Source organism: Pogoniulus pusillus, chromosome 5, assembly GCF_015220805.1.
Source record: "Pogoniulus pusillus isolate bPogPus1 chromosome 5, bPogPus1.pri, whole genome shotgun sequence".
Lineage (NCBI taxonomy): Eukaryota > Metazoa > Chordata > Aves > Piciformes > Lybiidae > Pogoniulus > Pogoniulus pusillus.
This window is the reverse complement of record NC_087268.1, coordinates 25,429,678-25,454,582: the sequence shown is the minus strand read 5'-3', so window position 1 is coordinate 25,454,582 and position 24,905 is coordinate 25,429,678. Positions and strand designations below refer to the sequence as shown.

Below are 24,905 nucleotides of genomic sequence, written 5' to 3'. Positions count from 1 at the left end.
CCAGTGGTTGCTCTGAGTTCCAAGGAGATTATGTTGCAGTAGATGCTGATGAATTACTGTATAAAGTAAGACTTTTATTGATCCACTTTCCTTGATTCTCTTCCCTCTCTTTTACTGCATGAGTTTACATTTTTGCAATTATCTTCTGAACTGGAGTAAATTAAATTCAGAGAAGGCAGCAAAAGACAAAGGTGGCAGAAATGCTCTATAATGGCATAGAGCTAAATGGGCTGAGAGAAGCATGTGCACATACACAGCCATGTCACCTGGGTAATGGTACCACCACTCTTAGGAGCTCAACAGCCCAGAAATTCTGAAAGGCTGTTTCTGGAATGGGAATAATTACGATGCCTGTAGCCTTCTCACCTCATGCTGAGATCCTGCACAACACAACAAGCAATGGAACTGCTGTCTTTCCTGCTGGTTTTCGGCAAGCTCCCAGAGAAAGTGATGGCAAGCGAGTGAGAGAAATTCTGGACAGTAGTGGTTTGTTTGATAAATTTCATCCTGGATTCAGCCACAGCCATGCTACTGAAGCTGCCCTTGTCAAAGTCATAAATGGTTTGAATGCCACTGCTGAAAAGGAAGCCTGGCCTTGTTTGTACTATCAGATCTAGCCATGGGGGGGGTTATTCTGTAAAAGGCTGGATTCTGTTGCAGTGCCTAGGTGACTGGCTGGTGTTGACTGAGAATGTGTTGAAAGGGTTCCAGCAGTACTTGATTGCTTTCACCAATCAGCATAGTAGGGTAAATTCTCCTCGAGAGCAGCCAGTTTCACATAATGACACTTGATCACCAGCAGCCTGACTTAGTTGGCGCTAATGCTTTATGCTCTTTCTTTTGCCTTTCAGAGAGATATATGAGATGCATTGGAGCAGTGTATTAGAACTTTTTGGTATTGTTGGAGAGGACTAGATTTCTAAAAGTACCAACAATCAGATATTCAGAAACAAAAGACTTTATTGTGGAGTTGAGATTATTGATAGAGATAAACACTTGTTTGTACCTGTTAATTTGAAGTCAGACTGCTTTTCTAATTTCTTCCTTAAGAAAAAGAAGCTTGAATTCTGTTTGTAAATCTGGCATCAGAATGCTGACAATAGATATGTACAATTGTAAATAACTTCAGAATCTGACCCAATTGTCTCAAAACAAGAAGTCGCTGAGTAACTTTCCATGGGACTTCAGTTTACATTTCTGACCAATAAGCCTAACAAAGACACTCGAGTGCTTCCTCTGATACTCACATCCATTCCAGTTCAACTAGTGCAATTTTAAACCTATAGAAGTTTTCTCTATTCTTTGCCTTCTCAGGCTGTAGCAAGGCCATGATCTGCAGGGGGATAGCAAACCTTAGACCACAGAGCTTTCTGAATTTTATTAATTCATTAATTTCATTGATTTCATTTCTGAATTCCATTTCACTGAATTTCATTAATTTGCTTCTCCTTAAGATGCCTCTAGTATCTGCAATTAACATCCAGTGAGGTTACCTGCAAATTCTCCAGTCTGAGATTATCACCAATGTAACTAAATAGGCCAAGCTGCAGAAGACATTGGGATGAAACTTCATGTTTGTAGCAAATACGAGTTCTCAGCCACTATAACTTGAGGGTCTGTAAAATCTGAGTATGGTTAAGAATCTTTTGTGAACTTCCTAAATACAGAATGTGCAGCATGCCAAAGAACTACCCAGAGCAATTAGTTTATGAACCTGGTTCTTAGGTGTCTGTGATCTGAGATCACCTGTTACCTTTAAGGAGCTTATAGAAGAGCTTTTTTTTTTCTGTTGGTGGGGTTTTTTTTGTTGGTTTTGTTTTTTTACTTCATGGCATAATCATTTAAACTCAAATGCTAGATTTAAAAAGACAATTTACGTTCATGTGCAATGGGAACCTAAACAAAACTGAATTTGAAGCCTTTCTTTCTCATTAAAAAAAATAAATTAGAATGCAAAACATGTCTTTATCACTAAAATGATATAATAAATGCATGCAATGTATATAAATATACATTAAATCTATAGGGCGTTTCAACTTTCAATCAACATGCATATTCCTAATCTGAATAGGAAATTTATTAACCTGTAGGGATAAGTTGAAGAATAGTATTTCACAGATAGCATAAAGATATCAAAATTTGACCTGGCATGTTTATTAACACTGTTGAGCAAACCCTATTAACAAAAAAAAAAAGAAAAAAAAAGAAGAAGTCATACCCTATCCATTTTTTCCCAATTAATCTAATTTCTGTTAGGCATCCCCTTATTTGTAAATCAATCTTGTGTTTTCCCTGTGGAAATACCTAAACATTCACATTAAGAATATATGTGCTTTGCTTTAAAATGGCCTTTTTGTAGCTTCTTTTTTATATATTATGCCTCCCAAACCCCAATCTGACGTAGTAAAAACTGATTGTTTCAGGTTTTGCATATTGCATTATGATTAACCACCTCAGAGCAGGCTTCTTGGTTCAGTAATATGCATGCCTCTTGCTAATACCCTCATTGCTAATCATAACTAGGGAGAATAAATCCTGCTGCAAGATGAAAACCATTTTACAATTAACTTATAATTATAAGTAGACCATAATTGCATTGTGTTATCTCACTTTGTTTTTACAGCCTCTTGCTGTGCTTCAGACAAGCAAATTAGACATATAGTGCTAGGTGATATATGGGAGGGAATGTTGCAAAGGACATATTTTAATGACCTGAGTTTGGAAGGATTATATAAAGGTCCACCACTTTGAAAATTTCAGAGAGCTGAGACCACTGTTTCTCTGATTTGCTTTGCTTTGCTTTTTGGCACTTTGTAGTAAACCATCATCTGTAGGACACTGCACAAGATGAAGAGAAATGGGAATGAACAATTTTTAAGTAAATGTTTCAATGGTTCTGAAAATATTGTTATTTTTCTGTAGCAAGCTAACAGTGTTCAATGTCTAATATTTCATAACTGTGTTATTAAGATAATGTTAGCATCTTACTGGGCACAAGAAGAATTTACAGCTGCATTAGGTTATGAGATACTGGGGAACAAACCTCCCTTTAGTCCCCTTTTTGACCTACAGGGTAGAGTAAGTTGGGGAAGAATTCCACTTTGGGGGAGAATAATATTTTAAAGAAATTTGGAGCAAAGGAATGTTTTTTCTTCATATCTTCTACAAGATTTTTAGGGCAAATTAGCCAAACTTTGAATTTTATTACCATCTAGGGATATTTAGCCTTATTCTCTTCAAAACTTCCATGATGCCATCAAATATCCTTGAAACTCTGTACACCTAATTAGAAGGAAACAGACTAATGCACTACCAAATAGCCTTATGGTCTCAAGGAAGCTCCTAGCCAAGCTGGCAGCTCATGGTTTGGACAGATTTACTCTGTGCTGGGTCAAGAACTGGCTGGATGTCAGAGCCCAGAGAGTGGTGGTGAATGGTGCCACATCCAGTTGGCAGCCAGTCACTAGTGGTGTTCCCCAGGGATCAGTGCTGGGCCCAGTCATGTTCAGTATCTTTACTGATGATCTGGATGAGGGGATTGAGTCCAGCATCAGTAAGTTTGCAGATGACACCAAGCTAGGAGCAAGTGTTGATCTGTTGGAAGGTAGGAGAGCCCTGCAGAGGGACCTGGACAGGCTGGATGGGTGGGCAGAGGCCAACGGGAAGAGATTTAACAAGGCCAAGTGCAGGGTTCTGCACTTTGGCCATGACATCCCCAAGCAGTGCTACAGGCTGGGGACAGAGTGGCTGGAAAGCAGCCAGGCATAAAGAGACCTAGGGGTACTGATAGATAGTAGGCTGAAGATGAGCCAGCAATGTGCCCAGGTGGCCAAGAGAGCCAATGGCATCCTGGCCTGCATCAGGAACAGTGTGGCCAGTAGGACAAGGGAGGTTATTCTTCCCCTGTACTCAGCACTGGTCAGGCCACACCTTGAGTACTGTGTCCAGTTCTGGGCCTCTCAGTTCAAGAGAGATGTTGAGGTGCTGGAACGTGTCCAGAGAAGGGTGACAAAGCTGTTGAGAGGCCTGGAACACAAACCCTATGAGGAGAGGCTGAGGGAGCTGGGGTTGTTTAGCCTGGAGAAGAGGAGGCTCAGGGGTGACCTCATTGCTGTCTACAACTACCTGAAGGGACATTGTAGCCAGGTGGGGAGTGGCCTCTTCTGCCAGGCAACCAGCAATAGAACAAGGGGACACAGTCTCAAGTTGTGCTGGGGTAGGTCTAGGCTGGATGTTAGGAGGAAGTTCTTGCCAGAGAGAGTGATTGGCATTGGAATGGGCTGCCCAGGGAGGTGGTGGAGTCACTGTCCCTGGAGGTGTTCAAGAAAAGCCTGGATGAGGCACTTAGTGCCATGGTCTGGTTGACTGGATAGGGCTGGGTGCTAGGTTGGACTGGATGATCTTGGAGGTCTCTTCCAACTTGGTTGATTCTATGATTCTATATGGATGTCTTTTTCTGTCAATAGGCTCCCCCCTATCTCCTACTGACCTCAGTTACAGATCTGAGCATGTTCTTACTAATAACAACAATATTTTTTTTCTCATCCATCCCAATGACTTCAGTGTTTAGATCTGTATCTTCTCTGACTGACACAAAATGGTTAAATCTTTAAAGAAATATGCTGAGAAATTCCAATTGAAAATAACTTTAGAATGGGGTCCTGTACTGATTTGTGCTAGCATAGTTAATTTTCTCCATAGCAGCTTGTATAGTGCTGAGTTTTGGATCTGTGGCCAAAACAGCATTGATAATACAGGGGCATTTTAGCAATATTGACAGCCCAGACCACAGAGACTTACAGCCTTCTGCTTCTCACACCACTCCACAAGTGAGTAGGCTGAGGGTGCACAAGAAGTTGAGAGGGGACACAACTGAGACATCTGACCCCAAATGATCGAAGAAATATCCCACACCAGTAATAAAAGCTGGGAGAAGAAGGATTAAAAGGGAATATTCAGAATGATGCCATTCATCTGCCAAAATGAAGTGCAATAAGTGCTTTCCTGTAGGTGGCTGAACACCTACCTGCTGACAGGAAGCAGTGAATGAATCCCTTATTTTGCTTTGCTTCACTTCTTAGTTAGTCTTTACCTGAATGCAGACATTTCCTCACTTCTACTCTCTCCCATCCCACTGGAGGGAAGTGAGTGGCTGTGTAGGGCTGATCTGCCTACTGGGGTTAACCTACAACAGATTGCTGAGTGACAATAACACCACATCATTTACTATACCAAGCACTTAAAAGCTCGAGCAGTAAAACCATCAGGATTCATTCTCTGACTACTCAGGAATAACTCGTTTAAATAAGGCCAAATGGATGACAGTCTAACCAATACTAAGAAAAGTATTTTGCAAGGCAAAACTTCCTTCTCTGAGAGAGCTGAGGATATGACAGTAACCACAGTATAGGCTGAGAGTCACAGATTCATAGAATTGTTTAGGTTGGAAGAGACCTTTAAAGTTGTTGAGTCCAATCGTTAGCTTAACACTGCCAAGTCAACCACTAAGCCATGTCCTAAGCACCACATCTACATGTCTTTTACACACTTCCAGGAATGGTGGCTCAACCACTTCCATGGGCAGCCTGTTCCAGTGCTTGACAACCATTTCAGTGATGAAATTTTTGCTGATGTCCAATCTAAACTTGAGACCATTTCATCTTATCTTATCACTTGTAACTTGGGAGAAGAGACTGATGCCCACTTTGAGAAGAACAAGTTTTAGCTTAGAGAAGAAAGAAAATCACCTCCCACAAATACGAAAGGCAACAGCTGAAGTTATAGCCTAAAATTAATTGCCAAGTGGCTATTCTCCAAAGTGAGAAAAGTGAAACAGAAAGAGTTTGTGGGAGGAGATGAAGAAATTTGCTTGAGCCAGGAGGAGCTCACTGACATGGTGGCCTTGCCAAGGAGATACCAGTTTGTGTTTGCAGTTTGAATGGAGGTGTTTTAAATCTGGATCTGAAACAAATTTGTGAATTTTAGCCCAGAGAAAGCAGTTGAATTTGTACCCTGCAGTCAGTAGATCAGGCAGATAAGGAAGGGACAGAGTTTCTGAGATCCATTTGAAGATAAATCAATACAGAAATTGTCATGAGCAGTGGCAGTGGAATTGCAGCAGGCAGCCCACCTCCACCAAGTCAGAGACCAACTCCGTGCAGTGAAAGTAAACAGCACCCTCAGCATGCTTACAGGTAAGAGGGAGAAAAGAGATGAGATGGTAGTTGTGGAAGCAAACAGGTTCAATGTGTGCTTTCAGAGTGGAGAGGTTAAACACAGGTTTTTGAGAGAAGGAAGAAGCCAAGTGACATTGTACAGAGAACAGTTGAAAAAGAGGTAAGCAAGCACCAGGGAGAGAAGACTGAATAACTTTTTCCACTTAATGCCTGCATCCATTTTGCAGATCAAAACGACACTAATTTGGGAAACTGTTTATATAATCCATAAAAACACATTTTATTAGCTTTCTTTTGCCTTGAATCACTGACTTCTAAAGAACGAGAACAGCCATAAATGCTATTGTCTCCACAGGCAGCAGTTTGGAAATAGAAGACTCATAGTTACGTGATAAGTATATTTTCTTCATAAAAAATATGTTTGCAAATCAGGTTTAAAATAAGGGAAAAATAACTTGAAAATATTCTGCACTTCAGAAAATAATAAAACATCTTCTTATTTTCCCCTGGTAGGCCACGCAATGCAGATTACTTTATGCAGGAAGCTAAGCGGAAGAAGCATAAAGCAGACGCAATGGTGAGAACATTTTCTTTGCAGTTATGTTGCTCCAAATTATTTTTGCAATGCTGTTCCTTCATCAGTGCAGTATTGCCAGGGTAATTATAAAATCTATTATAAGGATGGCTAGGCTTGTTAAATTAAGAAATGTTTATATAATCAAATGTTCATAGCCCAATAAACTATGACTTAACAAATAATGACTTGCTGAGATAAAGGCCTGGGTAAATAAAACTTTCCATTTATTGCATTGCTTTAATTAGTAGCTATAGTAATGGAGGTTGTGTTAGGAATCCACATACCTATCTTCTAATTTTAACTAGCTAGCTAGGTCCTATAATTTTGTCCCAAAATTTGGTCTGGTGGCCATAGTATTTGTACTTTTTTTAAAGAGCTTTGGTTCTTAGGTGCCAAAAGAATCATGGTTTCATGGCAGATGTTTCCCAACATAATCAGAAGCACAGAAGAAATTTGTCTAACCCTAGAGGAACACCCTGGAGACAAAGGACTGTTGTGACAAACAAATTTTTGGCTCTGGCTTTCAAACTTGCCTAAAAATGAGGCTGGAAAGGAAAAGGGAGATTTGAGGTTATACAGAGCACTGAAGAAATGCTTGTCTTTCAATACAAAAGGGTGCAACAAAGTACTTAGCCATTTCATAACCTTCTCCAAGACTGCCTTTGCCCAGCCCCATGAATAAGCTAGCACAGCCATAAAAACATTAGGTCTCTGGGATGGCAGACACTGTATGTGTCGTGGGACCCTGCATTGGTAGGGCCATCTTGCAGGTAGAAGTAGCTGCAGTCCTGCCTTTCTCTGTCAGACAGACACTTCGTTGTCAGAGCAGCACGAAAGGAGAAAGGTAGTTTTTCTCAGCCGTGCAAAATGTAAAAAGGCCAAGCAAGAAGCAGATTCTAAATACAGGACTTTAACACAGAGTTTTACACTCTACCTGAGTTTATTAGCACAAATTTCTATGGTTTGTTCAGTTCCATATTACTCTAAAGTATGCTTTAAACCAGAAAATATTGTGTAGAAGTACAAATGGTGCATTTGAGTGTGTTCCTTTAAACAGAATGGAAAAGATTACTTAATATGCAAAGGAAATTCTTAGCCTGAAGAGAAATATTTTTATGGTAGACTTCCAGAAATTCCCAGGAGGTGCAAGCGTTATTCTCTGTTCTGCCACAGGTTTCCCACATGAGTGTCACTTAGGTACAGTTTAAATACCATTCCGACAGTACTAAATGATTGAAATCTCCTTCACATTCATCTTCCCTAGACAGTGGACCAGCACCTTACTTATATCTTGCAAGCTGCTGTTTGCAGGAGTTGCCTCTCCCTCCTTCACTGTGTAGGGATCCTGCCATATTGCTGAAGTGCCTCCAGGCACTTTGAATCACATCGCTGGGCAAAAAAATCTTCTACTCTGGTACTACAACACCTAACTTAGGCACTTAGAGGGAGCAGCCTGAAAATTACTTTAAGTCTCTCTGCTCCTTAGTACCCCATCTGTGAAATTGGGATAATAGCACTCTACCTGCTCGAGAGCATCAGGGAGAGAAATCTAATAAAACATTTGTGAAGTTCTCTGGTATGATCACAATGGGAGCCATATAAGAACCTAAAAGAGAATGAAGCCACTGTGCCATTCCAAAATTACTGTTTAAAATCTTTATCTATTGGAAAAGAATAATGTCCATTAACCTCCAACCCCTAATATCCTGTGATCCTGTGAACCTTTCACTGTGTGCATTAGATTTCAATCAAATGCATCCAGTCCATTAATGGGCTTTATGTACCACAGAAGTTTTGGTTGAAGGAAAGAGAAGTCAGGACAGAGAGACAGTAGTTTCATTCATCTCTTAACTACATTTAAAAAAATTCTGTGAGCAGATAAGTGGTATTTAAGTGTACACATATAAACATTACATGCACATTTGCATATGCACCATCACTGAAGATATAAGTGCACGTATTTCCATATAAGTACACAAATGCACATGCACAGAGTCCAAAAAGGACTGAAAATAGGAGAAGAAATGGGGCAAAGAAGGAGGATAGCAGAAGAAGCTGAGGGAGTAGAACTGTCCTAGAAAGAGGAGGAGGACATAGGAAGCAAATTCCTGACAAGGAGAGTGTGATCAAGCAGTGCTGAAAATAGGAATAAAGAAGACATGAGAACATAGATGAGTCTCTGAATAAGACTCAGTAGTCAAAATATTTAATTCTCATTTTCTTAGTTCAAGATAATCATTACCTTTCTTTGTTGATGAAAAACTACATTAGCAAAGATGTGTAAAACTCTTCTTTAATGAAAAGTGGGACAAAAGGCTTGATAAGTTTGTGGAATTTCCAGCACTGGATGAATTTTGACAAATATGAGTTAGGAATGTCTTAGATAGAGCTGAGCCTTCTTTGCACACAGGAGTGTGGACCAAATAGCCTTTTCCAGCTCTGCTTTCTATATCTTACAGTTTTCACTGATGCACAGGTTTTGATGAGATTTAGCTTTCTCATAGGAAAAGTTGTGAATCAGAACATATACCAACTTGTGTCAAGTTTGCAATTCGCGTTGAGAAAATCCCATCAAATGCAGGCATATCTGGATGATTACTCTATTTCTTTGTGTCCTTGTTTTTTCCCTCTAGGTGGAAAAGTTTGGAAAGGCACTGAATTACGCAGAAGCGGCACTGTCGTTTATTGAGTGTGGAAATGCAATGGAACAAGGGCCAATGGAATCTAAATCCCCTTACACAATGTATTCAGAAACAATTGAACTCATAAGGTAGGAAGGGTGGAGGTGACCACCTCAGGGGTTACTCTGTGCAAACGTGCTCATCTGCATTGTCATGTAATTCTCCAGATACTGTGGCAGTAGAGAAGTGAGGTCCTCCCAAGTGCCTGATCAGTCACGTGTAATGCCTATGTATTATCTATAATTTCTATGGAAATTAAATCAGGAAATTGGGTAGCAAGGGGAAGGTGAAAAAAACAAAGAGCTTTTCATATTACTTTGTTTCCAGATTACTTCAAGAATTTAGTGATCTACATCCCATGCTACTCAAAAATAATATGTAACACCAAAACATACTCATGGAGTGATGATTTGCAAAATGTTGTGCTGTGTTTAAGACTTCATTTTAAAGGTTACCTGAAAGAAGGTGTGAACCATGATAGAAAAATGGACTCTCAAAGTTCATTTTGTGTGTATGATTCTACTGTAGGCAGTGAAGTCCGGCTCAAACTAAAGCTACCCCTACATTTAATCATCTTCATGGTACTTCAAACATGAGTCTAGAATTCCCACACACAGGTCCTATGACAAAAAGACTCTTAAGTGCTATTCTCTGATATATTTGGTACTAATAGTTAACATTTTTGACAGTGTCAGTAGAGAAAACAAAGGTCCAAATCATTCCATTAGCTGAGTGACTCTCTCCACAAGACAGCAAGGCCAGCAAAGCCAGTGGAGAGAGCTGCACTGTCAGTGACGGTGGCATAATTCCTCAGGACACATAGTAAATCAAATATTTTCATTTTTAATCATATTCATAATGAATCAAAGCTTCTAAAACAATTGCATTATTAAGGACTTAGTGTTCATATGAAGGTTTTCTCACCTGTTACCAATACCACTGGCATTTTATTCAACTTAGGGCTGTCTTCTCATGCATTTCAGTGGATTGAGGCCAGCTTTCTAATGGAGAGGCTATTTAATTATTTTTTTAAGAGAATAGTACATCTCATCTCTGCAATTCCTCCCTTCTTTTTCAAGAGACAGAAAGCTCTTTCTTTGTCTGGCTCATCATTTCTCGTGATAGTAAATACATGTTCCTAACTCTGGAAATGAATTTTGCTTGTAGATACACAGTAATGTGTGAAGCTGTGGTAGTGTGAACTGATGTTGATCTCATTTGCTGGAGCTCAGAAAAATAAGTGGCTTGCTACGCATGCCCATTGAAACAAAATGTTTGTAATGAATCTTTGCACAGGTATCAGAATTAAAGTTTGAAAGCAAAAATAATGAAAAAAACACAAGCAGCTAACTACAGGGAACAGGTATTTTCTGGAAGCGAGCTGAGAAATGCTGTGTCTTGTCCTAACCTTATCCATTGTTCAGGTGTTCAGCTGGAAGCTGAGATTTCCAGAAACTAATTTGGGATTGCATAGCACACACACTCTTGAAACAGCACTAGCTGTGTGGATGTTTAATATTTATAGAATTTGAATGTAATGTCACATGAACAAAAATAGCTCTGAGCCACATGTTCCCCCTCTGCTGTGCTCTGCTTGAAGGAGCAAATCTGGGCAGACATGCTCAGAACTGGCAGGGTGAGGGCAGCATCAGCTTCAAGACAGACTGTCTGCCTTCAAATGATGTGAAAACCTTTCTGCATGAACTCTGTGTAACTGGGTCTCCGCAGCAGCAGAAATTATTTTGGTAGGACAGCATCACTTCATCAGCCAGGCTCTCCTCAGGACTGATGGATGTTCAAGGGAGTCAGTGCTCTTTAAAGAGCACGGGAAGGTGCTACTAATGACAAAATATCTCTAAAACACAACCAGAAAAAAACACATGTATGTTTAATAACTTGGGCAAATATATAAGGAGGCAAGTCAAATTACATCAGCCAGTTTGGCTCTCTGATCAGTATTATAAGGCTGTCTCAATTAACTCACAATGCCTTTTTTTCCTTTTGCTTAAGGTATGCAGTGAGACTAAAAACCCACTCAGGCCCCAGCGCCACGCCAGAAGACAAACAGCTGGCAGCATTATGGTTAGTAGATCAAGATTGCCTCAAAAGGCTTCTTTTTCCCATTGAGACAGTTTTTGAAAAGCAGATGCTGGATACAGCAAGATAGGATTATGTTGTCTGTTGAAATTAGGGGAATATTTAATGCTCTGAGAAGGTTCAGTCCTTGTGTCACTGTACCAGACCTGTGCTTCGTCACTGGAAATAAGCAGTTCATACTTACTGTAACAGGTCAGCTATGGCACTTCAGTGTAATTAACTTTTAAATGCTTGATGGTTTGTTGTTTTTATGAGTGATGTACTTTAGTACCAACAGCTCAGTAATTTCTTTTGTGGTTGACATTTGAGGCTCAATAATAATAACTTATATTTATACTGTGTGAAGGGAGATATAATGGTGATGATAATAATTAAGCCTCTTGGCTTACCTTTCAATTTGAGATTTATATATATATATATGCACACGCCTTGGGTTCTATAGGATGGCTGCTGATTGGCAGCAAAATACCAAAATGTTATTAAAATCAAATTTTAATATAATACCTGTGTAGATAACACATAAAATACCTATTACATGCTTAGGGATTCTCAGTAAGTGGACATTTACAATCAGCATGTGTGTTTTTAGCATCTATTAACCATCTGTTAAAAATCCAAATTAAATGCACCCTTAGCCTCCATAAATAAGAAGTCCTAATTAAGCATCTGTATTAAAAAAGGGGTGAGGGAAAATCCAGGATGCATTTTTTTTCCTTTTAATGCCCTTTCTTTGTTGCTGGTTTGCTGTGCCATCAGGAGGAGCACAGAATGCTTTCACAGCAATTGCTTTGAGGTGGGAAAATGACTAAAGAAGGGTTAAAAAACTCCACAAAAAAGCCGTGCGAGCTGCTCAGAACTGCCGGAGCTCTCCGGTGTGCGCAGAGCCGCATCCCAATCCGCGGGGCCACCGCATCTGTTTCGGTAGAAAGGTCAGAGTGAGGGAGAGCAGACGGTGCCTTCTCCGGGCGATGAATAGCAAATCTTAACTCACCGTCTGCCAGCCAGCAGACGAGCTGACACCATTTGCATATGTGCTGTACCTGTGAAGGTGACAGTGAGAGTTATGACGGCTTCGAGGCCGCCGCGTCCCCCGGCTGCTCCCCGCGCCCGCCGGGCAGGCTGCCAGGCAGCCGGCGCGCCTGGGTCCTCTTCTCCTGAGGAGACACTGCCCTCTAGCGGCCAAGGGCAGAAATGCAGCGCCTACTGCAGGAGGCAAGCGGCTGGCAAACCCTACCTGGCATTTCCCATTCTGTTCAAGCGCAGTTTCCTAATTCGAGGGGTTTGCGGAGGTTTCGACAGCCCCAGAGAGCAGAGAGATGTGGAGCACTCTGCGCTTCCAAACTCAAGCAGCCTTCTAGTGCCTCAAGTTGGCTCCAAGACTAAATACTGCTTTTAAAAAGAAGGCCTCTGGTGCTGAAGGGAAAACAAAACCCACCACTTTTGCATTGAAAATTGTGTTACTCAGGGCCAGTCCCACACTTGCCAATCAAAAAGCTTTTTGGGAAAAGCTAGTGGGGAGTCTTGATTCAGAAAATAGACCAGTGCACCTAAAGGCAAGAGCAGAGAAGAGTTTGTGTGTCCTGAATGTTGATTATCAGATAGTATGATGTATAATTATAGTTAATAGCTATTACTCTCATTTAAATACATAGCATTAAAGGTGTGCAGCACTCTGTAGACTAATGAGGAGCATGAGGGCAGACAGTTCCAGGGCAATACACTGAATATTTCAGCTCATTGCTGCTTTCCCCTGGGGAGAAAATCAGGCAGGTGCCCTAGCAATAGCCTCCAGGCTCCAACACAGTTTCCATTCTGGTTTCCCACAAAGGAGATTTGCCACTGAAATCAAGGGAGGTCTGAAGTTTCCCCATTTACCAGCTATCTTCAGCCTCCAGAAGAGATCACTGGGTATATACAAAATATACCCAGGATCACTCCATTTCATTGTACAGATTCAGGCTGTTATAACAAAGTCCTTTGATTCTATGAACAACTCCAAACAGCACTACAGGCTGGGGACAGAGTGCGTGGAGAGCAGCCAGGCAGAAAGAGACCTGGGGGTACTGATAGATAGTAAGCTGAACATGAGCCAGCAGCGTGCCCAGGTGGACAAGAGAGCCAATGGCATCCTGATCTGTATCAGGAACAGTGTGGCCAGTAGGACAAGGGATGTTATTCTTCCCCTGTACTCAGCACTGGTCAGGCCACATTTTGTGTCCTGTGTCCAGTTCTGGGCCACTCAGTTCAAGAGAGATGTTGAGGTGCTGGAAGGTGTCCAGAGAAAGGCAACAAAGCTGGTGAGGGGCCTGGAACACAAACCCTATGAGGAGAGGCTGAGGGAGCTGGGGGTGTTTAGCCTGGAGAAGAGGAGGCTCAGGGGGGACCTCATTGCTGTCTACAACTACCTGAAGGGAGGTTGTAGCCAGGTGGGGGTTGGTCTCTTCTCCCAGGAAACCACCAACAGAACAAGGGGACACAGTCTCAAGCTGTGCCAGGGGAAGGATAGGCTGGATGTTAGGAGGAAGTTCTTCCTAGAGAGAGTGATTGGCATTGGAATGGGCTGCACAGGGAGGTGGTGGAGGCACTCACTGTCCCTGGAGGTGTTCAAGAAAAGCCTGGATGAGGCACTTAGTGCCATGGTCTGGTTGACTGGCTAGGGCTGGGTGCTAGGTTGGACTGGATGATCTTGGAGGTCTTTTCCAACCTGGTTGATTCTATGATTCCTAAGCTAAGATGCTCCAAAAGGCTGCCTTTGCATTCGTCAAAACAAATCCCAAAAAAATCTATGCATTGGATCCCAGGCCCACAATGACCTTTTCATGGCGCAGGCATTTGGTCAAGTGTGCAAGCCAAAGCTGAGGCCTCGGAATCTAACTGTGCAAACAGCTTCTGAGTATGGTTTGCTTAGTACTTCAGTGGTTACATTTATCAGTGTGAACTGTCCTGGCTGTAATACTCAAGCTTTGGTGATAGGAACGTGTTAAGTACTGTAAACAATGAGATAAAATCTGTAAGCAAGGTGCTGTCAGCCTTCTGCTCTCTGTTAGTCTGAGACTTTAAGATAGTTTATTGGGATTTCTGTGAGGGCACACTTTACCTTCTGCTCTCCCTTTTGTTGTAGTTACCGCTGCCTGGCCCTTCTGTACTGGAGGATGTTCCGACTGAAGAGAGACCATGCGGTCAAGTATTCAAAAGCGCTTATTGAGTATTTCAAGGTGCATTTATTATGGCCTGGGTTTAGATCATTGTATCATTATAGGGCATACAGTACCTTACTTAAAAAGTCACTGTGTCGGGCTTGGTTCTGCCCATGTGGAGTCATTAGAGTTTTACAACAGACTCCCATAACAACACCTGATACCTAATTAATTCTAGAGGTGAGTCTTCGTAAGGGCCCCTGTCTGCAAAATACACACCATATCCCTTCATGAAGGACAAGAAATTCAGTGTACTAACAAATGAGTATTTTCAGATGTACTCTTGATCAAATATCTGGTGCTATCCAGCCCTGTTGTGAATAGGTTTTGCAGATTTTGCTCTCAGAATCCCATCCAGGCTTAGCTGCAGGGCTTCCACTTAGCAGCATCAGTGGGTAGGAAGTGCAGTGGGACATGTTCTTATGCAAGTATCTGGCAAGTAGCCCACGCTGGCATCACTTGCACAAAAGCATCAGAAGGCAACCAAACTGCCTGCCATGTACCTGCCATGGCACTTCTGGTTTCCCTTTCCTGCTTTGCGACACCTGCTACTGCATCCATTTCCCACTCTGCCAGGTCCAAGCCCTGCTTATTTTGAATAAGAAAGGAAGTCTTAGTCAAAAATATATTTTATTTGACAGGGAACTTTTCTCTGGAATGTATTTTAAGAACAAAACCTTTCAGGTGGAGCTCACCTGTTAGTTAGTTCACACAGATTTTTTTCTGCAAACACCAAATTAGCCTTTCTTGTTCTAATTTAATAGAAAATAATTTGAACATACAAATGCTTTAAGACAGGCTGCTTTGGTGGACCAGAACAGCTATTTGCCTTTGAACACAGGGCTGGGGTTTTTTTTCAGAGGGAGGTACCTTGAAATGAAAAACATCCATCCTTTGACATTTTGTTAATAAAATTCAAATACAAGCAGGAATGCTCATGACCAGATTCTGAACACAGGAAGACAGTGAAGAAAATTGACAGATCTTTTATTGTCAGACTGAAATTGAAGCCACTGTAATTGCTTCTAAAAATTTACCAATATATAATTCAACACATACTGTTTCTCTAACAGTGACTCGATTTCAGGGGAAAGAAGTATGTGCCTACTACAATACTTCATTTTTTCTTTACCAGCTCAGAGAATACTCATGTTAAGAACTGGATGGTCAGGCTCTCAACCATGCAAAATGTCTCCCACCAGCAGACAAAAACTGTTTCATGGCAAACGTTAAATGGACTTATATTCTGCTACAGCCAAAACCAGGCTGGGTTTTTTTGCAGAGCTCCTGCTGATATAATGATAGCATAGATTCACATTAGAAAAATGTCCTCACCTTTGAAAGTAAAAATGGGGGAGGGGGAGAGAATCCATTTACTATCATTTTCAGTGGAAAACAAGCCAATTCTCCACTCATTTCATATTTGGTATCTAAAAGCTTTGAAAACTAAGTGACGTGAAATGCTGACTGTATTAAGAACTTCCACATGTATTACCAATCAAAAAAGGATTTTAAACCTTGTCACACACATTTGCAGGGAAAATTAGAGTTTTATTTTAGAAAGGAAAAAAGGTTATTCAAATCTCCTTTTATGTATTCTATTTCCATTATTAAAAAACATAATGCAGAAGAGAATTAAAAAGAAGCCACAGAAATTCAGGGGCCAGAAATATTTGAGAGCATAAAGCAACCAGGAGGATGGGTAGCAGTAAGCAGAATGAGATAAGAGATGGTCCCTTACAACATTGAACTCTTTAGAATCTTTATCCACACCTTTCTGGTGTGATTCTGATTCTGTAATATACCTAAACATGAGAAAAAAAGGTGTGGGACCTTGTATGGTATGGCAGAAGCTGGTTACAGTTACAGCAGAGGTATCCTTGACGCCACTTCGTTTTTCATATTTTCCTGCCTCCAACTCTGCAAGTAAATAACAGGTACTTGGTTTCCATTACAGTAGAAAGATGCAGGCCAGTAGTGCTAAGACAGATCAGAAAATATTTTGTTATAAATAAATAATAAATAAAATAAGGTAGAATAATAAAGACATTATCCCGTAAAAGGAGCAAATATCAAGGATTCCCAGGTTGCTTATATTTAGGACAGTAAATGTCCCTTCCTGGGCTGGGTAGGGGGGGAAAATGAAGGAAGAGTGGAAGAACACCCCGTGGGACACTCCAAAGCTTATTTTTTATACCACCTACTCAGGTTGTAGAAGATCAAGTGTCAAAATGCAGGAAGAATGCCAGAACACACACAGCACCGATGTAATCACTGATAAAATACAGTCAGTATTGGTGTGGGCATGAAAAATGTGGGAACACAAAAGGCAGTTCAGAGGATACATCAAAACTGAGAAAATAAACTTTTTTAAGAGGAGCTTAGGAGATGTGTCCAACTTACTGCAGAACAGTTTAATAGAGGATGTGATCATTGTCTAAATGGAAACAGACCTGGCAATACCTGGAGACATGAAGTTTGGCAGGCACTGGATCAACATCATCCTAAAGCAATCACTCATGTTAAGAAAATTCAGTCTTGAAACTCTGAAACAGAATCCATTTTTCTAAGTGTGAAGCCTGCTAAACAGGACACAGGAGAACAAGGAGGATGAATAGCTTCTTATGGCTAACTATCATTTTTCCAAAGAATAAAATACATTAAAATACATTCTAAAGGTAATTTAGCTTGTGCTAGAACTTCCATGATTGGTGGAAAATGGAAATTGTAGACTGAGTGTCTGAGACATTACTCCTGACCTTGAAATCTGTGAAGGTTTGAAGCTCCTTGTTTATCCTGTTTCCTTCCTGTAACTCCCGCAACTTGCAGCACCTGCAGCTTTGCATTTAAACGATATCCATAAACAGATCTCAGGCTGCAAGACTTGCACTTGGTCTCCTGCAATCCTCAAGGAGGGAAAGTTGATCTCCAACACACAATTCTTCTGCGTGTACGGTTTCAGAAGAGAGTTTGAGGAGGTCACTTTCCTTTGAAGAATTAGAGACTGGCCACTGCTGACCATGTGGTGGTGGTTGAAATGGAATAGAAAAGTTTTGTTTCTTAGACTTCTGAGTTTTTGTCATCCTTCTTTGTCACAGGCCCAGGATTAAATCAGTTACCACATTTGGGAGAAAGGAGCTTTTCCACTGTTTTCAAATGGGCAGGAGCATGCCAGTAAATTCCCACCAGCTCTTGCAGATTTAACTATTCAGTTTTCCTTATTGCAGACACTTGAATCTCTCCTGCTCAGTAAATGCAGTGCTCACACAACATAGTCTTTCTTCAAGCAATGACATTTTTTACCCAAAGTACAGTGTACCAGTGAGAGTCTTTATGACTGAAGGTATACAAAAGATCACATTAGATGGTTGAATATCCCCTCTGAGGCTTTCTGGGGAAACCTGCAGCTAGAAAAACCACCAGCCTGAAGGGCAATCTTTCTGACCCTGTGAGTGCTGTCATATTGTGACCAAGGGGAATGCTCCCACGAGGATCAATGATGAGAGAGATTCTTGAGTTTGGTGGTTAAAACACCCACTTGGGATGAGGGACCCTCAGATTCACATCCTTGTGGTCAGCCAGGCTGAGCAGACTTGCAGAGTCTCTCAGCTCCCAGGGGAATGATAGTTGTCTTTCAGGGCAGCAGCAAGTACGTGCACATCCTTCTGGTTTTCTCAGCCACAAGAGATTCCACGTTAAAATTCACAAAGAGTCTTGGCAACGTTTTCTTCTAAACTCCCAGGATTTCTGTGAAAAGTTTCAATTAAGATGTTTTCCTAGCCAGCCCCTTTCCCAGGGCATTTAATAGACTGAGCTGTGCTGCAGCACTGCTTCATCGCAACACCAAACTATGCTGACTGTGTTTATTGCATCATAAGGTGAATATATCTGTCTGCACTCTTTTTAATTTGCATTTCTTCACCTGTACTGTTTAATGTTCCTCATTTCATAGTCTTATATAAATTATACACGTTGTGTATTGTTTTCTCCTTTACAGAATTCATCAAAAGCTGCCCAGAACCCATCTCCTTGGGGTGCCAGTGGAAAGTAAGTCTCAGGGAAACTTACATCCTCTTGGCAGTCAGAAATTATGTTTTCTTACCTGCAGCATATTTTGATGCTCTCATTCTTTTAATTCCAAACCCTTTTAAGTAACTGTACTAACATCTGTTTTCAGGAGCACAGGAACTCCATCACCCATGTCCCCTAGCCCTTCTCCAGTCAGCTCTGTAGGATCCCAGGGGAGCACAGGGGCCCCTTCCCCATCTCCTATCATCAGCATCCCACAGCGCATTCATCAGATGGCCGCCAACCACGTCAGCATCACCAACAGCATCCTACACAGCTATGACTACTGGGAAATGGCTGACAACCTGGCCAAGGAAAACAGAGGTGAGTGAATCAAGGCAACTGACTATTTTCAAAGACTGATACATCATTTTTAACAGGAAAGTAACTATTTTAATAGGAATCCTGTCCGCAAAGTGGGACTGCAGAGGTGTCTTTTACTTCAGTCTGCCCCTAGTCTGTTCCAAAACAGCCCCAAAAGACAATTTTGATAGCTAATTCATTCAGAAACATCTATTTTTTTTAATTTGGCTGGTCACATGAATAGTGGACAGGTCACAGACATAGCTTTAGGTAGCATCCACTGCCTCTGCATCATTCTGGAAAGAAAGGTTTGTGGAAGGCAAGGCAGCTTCTTGTCCCCCCAGAGTGGTGGAGCTGGATGGGATGCATTTATTCAGACATCAAAAAGCAGAAGCACACTTCATTTCTGCAGAAGGAATGACCAGTCCTCAGCCCTCTCCCTGTCCCAGCAAATGGGAACAAGATGCCTGTATCCCTCTTCTCAGCTGAACATGTTTCCATGAGCAAGAAACTCAGCATCTGACTTGATAGATAAAGTATTCTTTGATTTTCAGGCTAATTTATGTATTTTAGGCAAGAGCATGGGCAGGATTCAAATTAGAATAAGGACACCTAAATGTACGTGTGTATATGGGACTTGAGGGGTTAATCTGCATTGCAGCTGATGGAGCTTTACTCAGTATAAATAGCAGAGCTCAGAGAGCTGTTAGGTTCAGCCTGAAGCAGGGACAGGTATACAGTTCAGATGCCTAACCAGAGATGCCAAATGCCCTTTGAGTTATCCTTACCTACACTGCCACTCCAGAAGTTTCCTATAAATCCTATGTTAGATCTGCCGGTCCAGATCTGAATTTAGTCCCTAGTGGCTGTTTAGCCAAATTACTCTTTAGGCTGGGTTGGTCACTATTTCTCTGCCATATCTATAAGAGCCAGCATATGTATAGATGTGTAGACCTTTTGATTTAGCTGTCCTTAGTCTCAAAAGAAATCTTGCCCTGCATCTGCTTGCTTTAACAAGACTCAATGGAAATTAATGAAGTCACTGTTTTGCTCTTTAAAAAGAAAACTGTTGTACATCATCTGGTAGCATCATCAACCACAGGGCTTTAAAATTAATCTTGCCAGCACTATACTTTCATTCCCATGAAATGTTCAGCTTGACTCAGTTTGCAAGAGAATAAAAACTGTTAAAGGGCAACAAGTAGCAAAGAGCTTCACTCTTTTGATGCTGAATATTTTTTCCCCTGTAGATTTTTTTAACGACTTGGATGCACTGATGGGACCTATCACCTTGCACAGCAGTATGGAGCATTTAGTTCAATACACTCAACAAGGACTTCACTGGGTGCGGAATAGCGCTCATTTGTCATAATGACTGTGTGCCATTCACGTGGACAGTACATATATATCTTTCATGGATAATTCAGTTATTCTGGACACTGTGCTACAGGAATAGTCAGACACAGCATTGATCCAAACTAAGGTGAATATTTCTTCAGTACTGAGCAAAATTTTTCTGAGTGCAGACATGTATGTGTGCATGTATGCAATATACAATGATGCCTCTTCAGAATTAGTTGTTCTGTACCACTCTCCAAACGTTTTCATACACTTGAAGTACTAGAAAGAACTGATCTTAATGCACAAAATACACCCTTTCAATTCTTGTGTGGAAAATCTCAAACCAAAATCTCATGGGTTGATTGAACCAAGTGCAATAAGCACAGGTCCCTATTCAGGAAAGCTCTCAATAGATTCTTTAAGCTCATACTGAAATCCCATTCACTTCAGCAGAGCTTAAGCACATACACAAGGGCTTTTCTGGACTAGAATGAATGAGGGCAAATCACAGACATGCAGAACTTCTACTGTGAGCATGGACATGTCACAGAAGTTTCAATATTAGTGTACCATCTCCCTGTTACTCCCCAGCTGGGACATACAGAGGAGTCGTGCAGTCCACAACAAGTTGGAGAAAGGCAGCATTCTTTCATGTGCAATAAGTTTTGACAAATTGCATGCATTTCTTTATCTCCTGTCTTTTTAAATAACTTTACCTTTTGTTCAGCACCTCACCAACAGTATAACCTACAGTATCAAGCAAAAAGCCTAAAAACAGGTATGCTGATAGGAAGAACTTAGAAGAGAGGGTGGGAAATTGCTTTCTGTTACTGATAGTAAATAGATGAATGAAAAAATAAGGCAAACTGCAATCCACTTAGTAAAGAAAAGCTGTTGACTTCAGCTGCATACACACAGAGAGATACCTGTAACAGTTGTTGGCTTTGCATGGGGAGGCTTCATTGCACAGATTTTGACTTTCATATCTTTTTCATATAGCAGAATCTTGCAGCATTTTCTTCTAGCCTGTATGGGAGCATTACATGCAATTTCCTTTATCTGGGAAGCTGAGTTTGCTGCTCATCAGGCTAAAAACTATTTCCTATCATAATCCTCTCACTCTTCATGCATAATCCTCAACTAGGCTTTAACGTTTCTTGATTTATGGAATGTTTTCTGTTCCTGGTGACAGGCTGTGTTTTTCATGCCAGAAGGATTAATCCCACAATAATTGGAGTTTAATTTGGGTCAGCTGAGGTTGAGGCCAGTTTGCATTGAATGTGCTTGCATTCAGTGCATTTTTGTTCATTTTTGTTAATTTTCAATGGTTTTAATACATTTAGGTTCCTTTTTCTGTAACTGAAATACATTTTTTTTGCAGTCACATTTACAATCTTTACTCAAGTCAGCAGCTCCAGTAATTTTCAATGGACTGCTCTTGCCCAAGTCACTGATTGGACCCTTTTATTATTGTTCGCTAATCTAATTTACTTATATATTAAGGACATAAGAATACAAAAGACTCTTTCAATAGAAGATACAACTAGAAGTAGCCACTGATATTGATGGTTGATTGCTTGGTCCTTGCTACTTTTTTTTTTCCTCCCCTATTTTTTGAAGAGCTGCATTTTTAATAAGAAATACCCATGCAGCACATTTTCTCAGTAAAACATCTTTGTTAGCACAGGTTGTATGTACTCTGTGGTAAAAAGTGGGTTTGAAAGCACACTGAGATCCAAGTACCTGCTTCTTTTTTTCCCTTTTGGCTGCTTACAATAACTCCAGCTATTGCTCAGAGCGAGCATTCACCCCATTCTTTGAAGCAACTCAGCAGGGTAGCTACCAAGGAACTGGTCAGCCCCAAGCCATACTGGGCTGATATTTACATACACCCATTGGTGCTCAGATAATTCCCCTGCAAAAGAAATCCTGAGCTCAGGCTGTGGTCATCTCTTAGCATGGACTTGAGTGTCACAGTGTGGCTGGCTTTAAGAGTGAAGGTGGACTTGCTTTTCCATGAGAAAATATGCATCCTCTAAGTCCTCCCATCACTCTTAAATCTGCCTCTTACCCTTCCCAGAAGCAACACTATTTGTTTGGTCACAAGTATCATGGACAACTTGATCGGTGCCTTTCTGTTCATCACTTGCCTGATCTCCAGCTGTGAAAGTCTGTCATGATTTACTAGGCTGCTACAATGGATTCTGTCAGCTGCTTCAATACCGTATGAAGGTACTGTGGGATTTCTCCACAGTGAAAAAGTGAAATTCCAGATTAGCTTCTGTTTTCTTTGATGGTGCCTATGATGTTTATCTTCAGACAAGTTTGGGAGCCCTTACTGATATTTAATGTTCAGAAATTTAGGAGTGACATATATTAATTGCCTTAAATGGAGTTTAGTTTTATTACACATGTGGCATTTGAGTTTAAAATATGGAACTTTGAAGCATGTTTATTTTATTAAGAATGGGATATTTTTCTTAATCACGATGAACTCTTTGTATGGATGTAATATGTCAAGAAACTTCAAAGAAATGCAAGAATTAATGCTGTCCTGTTGTAACATTTCCAAGTACTAAGGATCTCATGTAGATCATTGTCCTTTCTTGTACATTGTTCTTATATTGCATTGTTCGAGCTAAAATACTTACTGCTTCTAAGGAAAAACACACTGGTTTTTAGTTTTTGTGCTAGCATCATCTATGTTATTTGATGAGCACACTGAGCCTTAACTTCTGGTGGTGTAACAGGATGAAATAGCAGCCAATTAACCTAAAAAGACATTTAAATGGATTAGAGGGGTTTTGCCTTCTCTCTGTAGGGTTTCTTGCAGCTATACTCCTTTGGTGAGGTTATTTATAATCTTCTTTTGTGCAGACTATTTGCTGTATATGGCTGCTGCTGTTTAGATGACTAAATGTGGCATGGTGACAACAAATACTTCATTTCAGCTTCTTAGGGCCTGGTCTGGAAAAGTGCATGTGGCTTTTAGGTCTGGTCCAGTCAAGCATATGCTACACCTTAAGAACTCAAATAGTCTTAGGTACTTCACCATGAGCTGAAGGTGCTCTGTGTGTTCTGGATGGGATCAGAGGAAACTCTCCTTATTCAAGGTTCCATGAAAGACACTGACTTGTTTTAATCTGCAGTAAAAGTCCTAGAACAGGCTTCTTTATGCCATAGCAACATGCAAGTTTATCTTGGGAAAGTGGGAATTCATTCTGTACAAATCCAGAAGGATTAAAACTGGAGGGAGAAGTTTACTTAGAAACAGAGGCTTCTGAATCAGTCAGGGTTGGTAAACCAATGGGAATGGATTTAAACAAACCAAGTATGGCAGGTGGATGCAACAAATACAGAGCAGCCTATATGATCCTAACAGACAGCAAGATCATACAGACCCCTTGGCCTTAATACTTTATAGTATTCCATGTTGGCATGAGTGGCAGGTGAGAACAAAGCATATGCAGAGGCTCAAGTGTGGCCAGAAGCCAAGCATAGTCCTCCCTGTCAGATGACAGGCTACCCCAACTCCTTGTGTACTTGTTTGTTTTATCCATATATCCCAGGACTCCAGTAGAAGGGATTGTAGTAAACAGAGGCCCTTGCAAAAAGGAGGTTAAGAAGACCAAACCCTAAGTGTAGATACAAACACATGTGTATATACTGTAAATCTAAATAGTAATCAGAGTCACTCAGCATGAAGAATATTACTAGTGCCTCCCATTGGTCATCAAGTACTTATCACTGAGCAGCCATATCACCACAGAATTGCAGTAGCTGTTATCAAAATCATTTGTGTAGCTAATTAATTTATAAGAAATGCACCTTTGGGACTGTGCCATAGTATCTCTTTTGTAATACATTTTTTCATGGCTACTGATTCAAATCTACATCACTGAAATGTTAGGCAATCTTTTTGTTCTTTTTTTCCCCCCTAGATGAGGAGATAGACTTAGACCTGGCTGATCTGTGCTTAGTTTATCTACCCAAGAGACTTTAGTAGTCACCAGCCTTAACGCATGTACAGTGTATACTATTTGTTGACTTAGTTGTAGGTTTTAATCCAAATGAAATTGGAATTTGCAAAACTACTTGGATTAATAGCATCTGCTTCAGATATCCTGCAGATGTGACATTAAATGATTCATGATTTTAATCAGAAATAGTTGGATTTTATGTAAATAGCAGTGGATGAATTCCTTGATCTTTTTACAAGCAGTTTTTTTTTAATTAAAAAAGAATTTGTCAAAGCAATAGGTTTTTTAACTCTCCTAAATTTTCTGGAGGGTCATGGGTTCATGGTCTATTACAAACATCTCCTTCTGCAGTATGCCTTGCCTTTATGTAATCCTCTTAATACTTAATATGTCAGAAATAAATGTTCCTTTTTCACAATGATAGCAATGTTTCCCTCCCCCATTCAGGGAGAATCCTCAAACTAAAGAGTAAAATCTCCCAGCAC

General features: G+C 40.7%; 1 protein-coding gene across 2 annotated transcripts in view; it reads left to right on the top strand.

The window, feature by feature from the left end:
* AFF3 (ALF transcription elongation factor 3) overlaps positions 1-24,697 on the top strand; it is a 365,042-nt gene extending 340,345 nt beyond the window's left edge. For both annotated transcript variants that reach the window (XM_064143584.1, XM_064143583.1), the window contains exons 15-21: positions 6,690-6,753; positions 9,387-9,523; positions 11,445-11,516; positions 14,653-14,746; positions 18,726-18,775; positions 18,906-19,120; positions 20,350-24,697. In XM_064143584.1, the coding sequence (XP_063999654.1) occupies positions 6,690-6,753; positions 9,387-9,523; positions 11,445-11,516; positions 14,653-14,746; positions 18,726-18,775; positions 18,906-19,120; positions 20,350-20,471 (754 nt within the window). In that variant the 3' untranslated portion in view covers positions 20,472-24,697. The remainder of the gene's footprint in view (positions 1-6,689; positions 6,754-9,386; positions 9,524-11,444; positions 11,517-14,652; positions 14,747-18,725; positions 18,776-18,905; positions 19,121-20,349) is intronic.
* Positions 24,698-24,905: the final 208 nt, after the last annotated feature.